The following is a 6,196-nucleotide window of genomic DNA, read 5'->3' as shown; positions in this document are numbered from 1 at the left end:
GTGGAGGTAGTGCAACACGTTAGTGGAGGTAGTGCAACACGTTAGTGGAGGTAGTGCAACACGTTAGTGGAGGTAGTGCAACACGTTAGAGGAGGTAGTGCAACACGTTAGAGGAGTAAGTGCAACACGTTAGTGGAGGTAGTGCAACACGTTAGAGGAGATAGTGCAACGCGTTAGAGGAGTAAGTGCAACATGTTAGGGGAGGTAGTGCAACACGTTAGGGGAGTTAGAGCAACACGTTGGTGGAGGTAGTGCAACGCGTTAGAGGAGTAAGTGCAACATGTTAGTGGGGGTAGTGCAACACGTTAGGGGAGTTAGTGCAACACGTTAGTGGAGGTAGTGCAACGCGTTAGAGGAGTAAGTGCAACATGTGAGGGGGGTAGTGCAACACGTTAGGGGAGTTAGTGCAACGCGTTAGGGGAGAGAGTGCTACATGTTAGAGGAGTAAGTGCACCATGTGAGGGGAGGTAGTGCAAGACGTTGAGGCCTTTTAGTTTAGAAAGATGTGTCATTTTACACAACTATAAAATGTTAAAACCCAATTTAAAGAATTGAAACGACCGCAAATCCTGGTCAATACTCAAAGCACAACTCTGCATGTTTTCACTTCTGGGTCATACGTTACCTGTGCCCTGGTTGGATTGTACAAAGACCGTACACGTGAAGACACGTCGCTAGGCCGTTTTCCAATAGAGACACGCGAGTTATATTTAATGTTTCGCAATACATTGTACTCGACTTTCCCGAGAATGTCTGATTGTGTACAGCAAAAGCATGTTTAACAAAACACTAACATGCTGCCGATCTGTTGTATGTCTGTATGGCATATAAGGGGACGCATTGACCAGACTGAGGTATATAAATCCACCCGTCCAGACTACCACTATCAGCGGTACAGCCCTCAGTAGTGAAACGTCTCCTACCTTTCTGCCAAAATGTGTGACGAAGATATCGCTGCGTTGGTTATGGACAACGGATCCGGCATGTGTAAGGCCGGGTTCGCCGGTGACGACGCCCCCAGAGCCGTCTTCCCCTCCATCGTCGGTCGTCCCCGTCATCAGGTAATTATACTTATCTGTGTGAAGGTTCGTAGACGCGATGGGGTTCCATGTATGAAATCCTCCAGTTTTTTAGATACCCGGGTAACGAGTCATTTTTATAGAGCAATGTCCTTTGTGTAAATGTAGACTGATAATTGTCTTTCAGATTAACAAGGGTTCACTGTATAAGATTGTTTCTTGGTATAATAAGAGCAAGCGCCTCTAACTATCTCTCACCAAGCAGTTTCCGCATCACTCCTGTACTTCAGTCTGTATCAGGTAATGAAGGTCGCTCTTTCCAGTGGCAGTATTGAAAATAACTCTAAGCTCTTCAGTTACCTATTCAAGTTGCGATTTTCCTGCGATTATCGAACCATTTAGAATTCGACTATCCTTATGTATGTAAGTTCCGTGACTTTATATGAATGCCACTTCTTCAATAGAAGCGGTTTTACTTACTGGAGAAGGAAGCATTTAATGATGAGGTTATGTGGGAGGACAAAAACAGGACACCATGATGGTTTCTGATCACAGAATGTTATAGAAAGACAAGTAACGACACAACACTCAATATATCTCCAACGTATCGGCTTATATTGTGTGAATATGATGCATCGGATGCAGATAGTACGTTTATTCATCTATCTATCTATTCATTTACCTACCTACCTACCTACCTACCTACCTACCTACCTACCTACCTACCTATATCCGGACCGCCTCCGTGGTCTAGTGGTAGAGCGTCCACCCGGAGAGCGGAAGTTCCGGGGTTCGATCCCCGGCCGCGTCATACTAAAAGACGTTAAAAGATGGCACTTGTGGTTACCATGTCTGGCGCACGGCATTAAGGGGCTAAAACAAGTACTGGTCGGCTCGGAGCCAGTATACTGTGTGTGAGTGGACTGAGTGGGATATAAATCGGCATCAGTCCGGACTAGTACAAGCAGCCACACAAACACACACCTACATGCACGTCGCTATATAAGTGCAATAATCTTGGACGCGACGTTAAACCCCATTTCACCTAACCTCACTATCTATATCCATTTATTTCTATATGTCTGTCTATGTATGTCTGTCTGTCGGGGGCACGGGTGGCCCAGTCGTCTAAGGCGCCGCGATTCGCTGTGCAGAGTTGCGTCCCTTAGGCACGCTAGAAACCTATGATTGTGGGTTCGAATCCCGGTTCACCCCGATTATGTTTCTAGGTTTGTCAGCACCATACCCGTGCTCGTGGGTTTCACCGAAGTGGTAAACGTCTGAGACCTGCATCACTTCGGGCTTTCCTCCCACATTAAGCTGACACACCGTGATATAACTGGAATACTGTTAAAAGTGGCGTTAAACCCAACTCACTCACTCACTGTCTGTGTGTCTGTATCTATCTATTTATTTCTTTTTCTATCTATCTATATTCATCTATTTCCAAATGTCTGTATGTGTGTTTGTGTCTTTCTATATCTATTTCCATATGTCTGTCTGTATCTATTTCTATATCTATCTGTCTGTCTGTCCATCTATATATATTTCTTTATGTCTGTCTGTCTGTCCATCTATATCTATTTCTATATGTTTGTCTGTCTGTCTGTCCATCTATATCTATTTCTATACCAGTCTGTCTATCCATCTATATCTATATGTCTGTCTGTATCTATTTCTATATCTATCTGTCTGTCTGTCCATCTATATCTATTTCTATATGTCTGTCTGTATCTATTTCTATATCTATCTCTCTGTCTGCCCATCTATATCTATTTCTATATGTCTGTATGTCTGTCCATCTATATCTATTTCTATATGTCTGTCTGTCTGTATCTATTTCTATATCTGTCTGTCTATCAGTTTATCTATAATCTATTTCTATATGTCTGTCTGTCTATATCTATTTCTATATGTCTGTCTATATCTATTTCTATACCAGTCTGTCTGTGCATCTATATCTATTTCTATACCAGTCTGTCTGTCTATATCTGTATCTATCTATATATATCTACTCTTCCTGTTTGGTCGTGCGCCAATCCCTGCACAACTAGTGTACTCCAGCAGGTCACGTGACGAGCACGGGGTGATCGGGCTTCTCAGCGTCAATTGAAAACTAACTTCTGTTATTCAGGGCATGACGCTCTGATTTTATGAAAAGGCTTTTCAATCAAAATGAACTGAAGAGTTCGATGCGTTTGTTATGCCCCGCATGAATTACTTGCAATGACTTTTGTGTTTGTATTTGGAACATGACGGCTACAAATACCTTCGCCCGGTTTATGTGTTTACAATATTGTGCCCAAATATGGAAATGAAAAGATCTACTATATTGTATACATGTAAAAACACAGTTGTCACAGGGTTGTGGTTAAACGGGTTTTACAAGCGAACTAAATACAATCTGTGAAATGTTCTGAAATGCAGTTTGTTCGTGCATTGTTAAAGCATGAAAACCGGTTTGCTTGTATATTAAACTTAATACAGGCTGGGTAGGCGTGATATAGCACTCCCACTTTGATAGGAGATTGCAATGTACAAAATATGTACTCCCAATGGTTGAAGCGGTGGCTTGTCAAGCGGGGGAACCCGGATCCCAACTGCATGTTGTTTCTGTCCGCCGCCGTTTGAACATTGCTAAAACCGTCGGACAACCTTACTTACGCAATATTGTATGCTACGTATGCCTCTGATATTCCCATACAGGCCGCTGGCCGATCGTAACAAGTAATATACATGATATAGATGTTATTTCTGTTCTTTCCAGGGTGTGATGGTCGGCATGGGACAGAAGGACAGCTACGTCGGTGACGAGGCTCAGTCAAAGAGAGGTATCCTCACCCTTAAGTACCCCATCGAGCACGGTATCGTCACCAACTGGGACGACATGGAGAAGATCTGGCATCACACCTTCTACAACGAGCTCCGAGTGGCTCCAGAGGAGCACCCAGTACTCATGACTGAGGCTCCTCTCAACCCCAAGGTCAACCGTGAAAAGATGACCCAGATCATGTTCGAGACCTTCAACTCTCCAGCTATGTATGTGTCCATCCAGGCTGTTCTGTCTCTGTACGCTTCCGGTCGTACGACGGGTATTGTTCTGGACTCTGGTGATGGTGTCACCCACACTGTCCCCATCTACGAGGGTTACGCCCTTCCCCACGCCATAACGAGACTGGATCTTGCAGGGCGTGACCTCACAGACTACCTCATGAAGATCCTGACCGAGCGTGGTTACTCCTTCACCACCACTGCCGAGCGAGAAATCGTCAGGGATATCAAAGAAAAATTAGCTTACATTGCTTTAGACTTTGAACAGGAAATGCAGGCAGCTGTCTCTTCCTCTTCATTGGAGAAGAGTTACGAGCTTCCCGATGGTCAGGTCATCACTATTGGCAACGAGAGGTTCCGTTGTCCAGAGGCTCTCTTCCAGCCACCCTTCTTGGGAATGGAATCTGCTGGTATCCACGAAACATCATACGGTTCCATCATGAAGTGTGATGTTGATATTCGTAAAGACTTGTATGCCAACATCGTTCTCTCAGGAGGCAGCACCATGTTTCCGGGAATCGCAGACAGAATGCAGAAGGAGATCACAGCCCTTGCTCCACCAACAATGAAGATCAAGGTCATCGCTCCCCCAGAGAGGAAATACTCCGTCTGGATCGGTGGCTCCATCCTTGCCTCTCTGTCAACCTTCCATCAGATGTGGATCAGCAAGCAGGAGTACGATGAGTCTGGCCCGTCCATTGTTCACAGGAAGTGTTTTTAGAGACTACGATTGAGACATTTTAGCGAACTTTTTTCGTCATTAACAAGGCCACTATGAAGTATTTTCAATCTGATGGTTGTCCCAAATTGAAGATATGGAGGACGAACTGTTATGTTTTTTTTAAATGAAAATTGCACCAGGACTCCAGAGATTTTGAATATTTACTTAATGTTGTTCATTCTCATTGGGTATTGACAGTTTTCTTATGGTATGTATTATATATTACTCCCTTGGGTCCAGACCATTGGTTATTTTTTAAAGTTACCAAACGTTTTGTAACGGATGGTTGTTGTACATTATGCACTACAGTATAGTTCGTGTATGCCTTTATTCGATTAGTAAATACATTTGTGTTAGGAAATACAGCCAAACTGAAACGGCTACATTGGATAAATAGAGAATCTCACCCGAGTGTCTTTTGATATCAAATATATCAACACGAGTTGATAAAAGTGGGAAAACTCCGAGGCTTGCCGAGGATTTTTGCCACTTTTATCAACGAGTGTTGATATATTTGATATCAAAAGACACGAGGGTGAGATTTTATTTATCATCCAACATCATTCTTTCAACTGTTTCAATTTGTAGACAGTAATTAGCAGTGTCTTCAGTGTAAAAAGTACTGAAAACAGCTTCAGTAGCAGAGCCATTAGTGATGTCATTTGATTGTGACGTCATGGTAACCAGTGACGTCACAATGGTCTGCAAAGCATTGTGATGTAATTTCATTGCAGCGATATCTACAGTGTAGATATCGCTTGATCTCATCCAAGCGATATCTCCTGTGGGAGCCAGTTTTGGATGATAATTAAGGTTAATTGTGTTTTTGATTTTCAGGCGCATTGGTACGTAAGCAACTCAAAATGGGATATGGGAGTGGAGTTCGTCCGTCCTTCCTTTTCTCACCGGCTATTTAAGTTGGAGAAATTAACTTTTCCACATTGATGTCACTGGTCGCGATCTTAAATGAATTCGAAAATGTGTATCTTAAATTCATTTTGTACAGATGTATGACCCTTGCTCCATGCTTTTCAACTTACTGCATACTGCGTTTAAATGGGGACATGTTTTATCAGAAACTACTGAAGTTTCATGTACATGAATAAAAAGCTTATCTAAGAGAATATATACTTATCATGACTGAGTTCTAAAATTGGTGCCATAAATTATTTATTCCTGACAAGGGACCTTGCTCGATAGATTACGTGTGTAGGTTTGTCAGCACCGTATCCGGGTGGTAAACTTCTAAGCCTTGTACCATTTTCATCTTTACTCCAAAAATAAGCTGACACGCCGTGATATGACTGGAATATTGTTCAGAGCGGTGTTAAACCCACTCACTCACTCATGGCGGGGCAAAGTGATCACGCTGTTTTCTTGTTGACATCCACATTGTGGCAAAGTA

The 6,196-nt window shown here is 43.0% G+C and overlaps 1 protein-coding gene across 1 annotated transcript; it reads left to right on the top strand.

Annotated features, from left to right (window-relative positions):
* Window positions 1-754: 754 nt before the first annotated feature.
* On the top strand, window positions 755-5,924 carry LOC139478753 (actin, cytoplasmic-like). Its single transcript, XM_071261366.1, has 2 exons — window positions 755-1,061; window positions 3,787-5,924. The coding sequence occupies exons 1-2, from the start codon at window positions 936-938 to the stop codon at window positions 4,789-4,791; spliced, it is 1,131 nt and encodes a 376-aa protein (XP_071117467.1). The 5' UTR covers window positions 755-935; the 3' UTR covers window positions 4,792-5,924.
* Window positions 5,925-6,196: the final 272 nt, after the last annotated feature.

The sequence above is a fragment of the Haliotis cracherodii genome, unplaced genomic scaffold, assembly GCF_022045235.1.
Source record: "Haliotis cracherodii isolate W230 unplaced genomic scaffold, xgHalCrac1.p SCAF_4, whole genome shotgun sequence".
Lineage (NCBI taxonomy): Eukaryota > Metazoa > Mollusca > Gastropoda > Lepetellida > Haliotidae > Haliotis > Haliotis cracherodii.
Note: the sequence above shows the minus strand (reverse complement) of the source record. Positions and strands in the feature narration are given on the sequence as shown.

Excerpts from the sequence above, each read along its gene's own strand:
- LOC139478753 (XM_071261366.1), top strand. The coding sequence starts at position 936 with ATGTGTGACGAAGATATCGCTGCGTTGGTTATGGACAACGGATCCGGC. Across the intron at positions 1,062-3,786 it reads TCGGTCGTCCCCGTCATCAG|GGTGTGATGGTCGGCATGGG; the intron begins GTAATTATACTT and ends TGTTCTTTCCAG.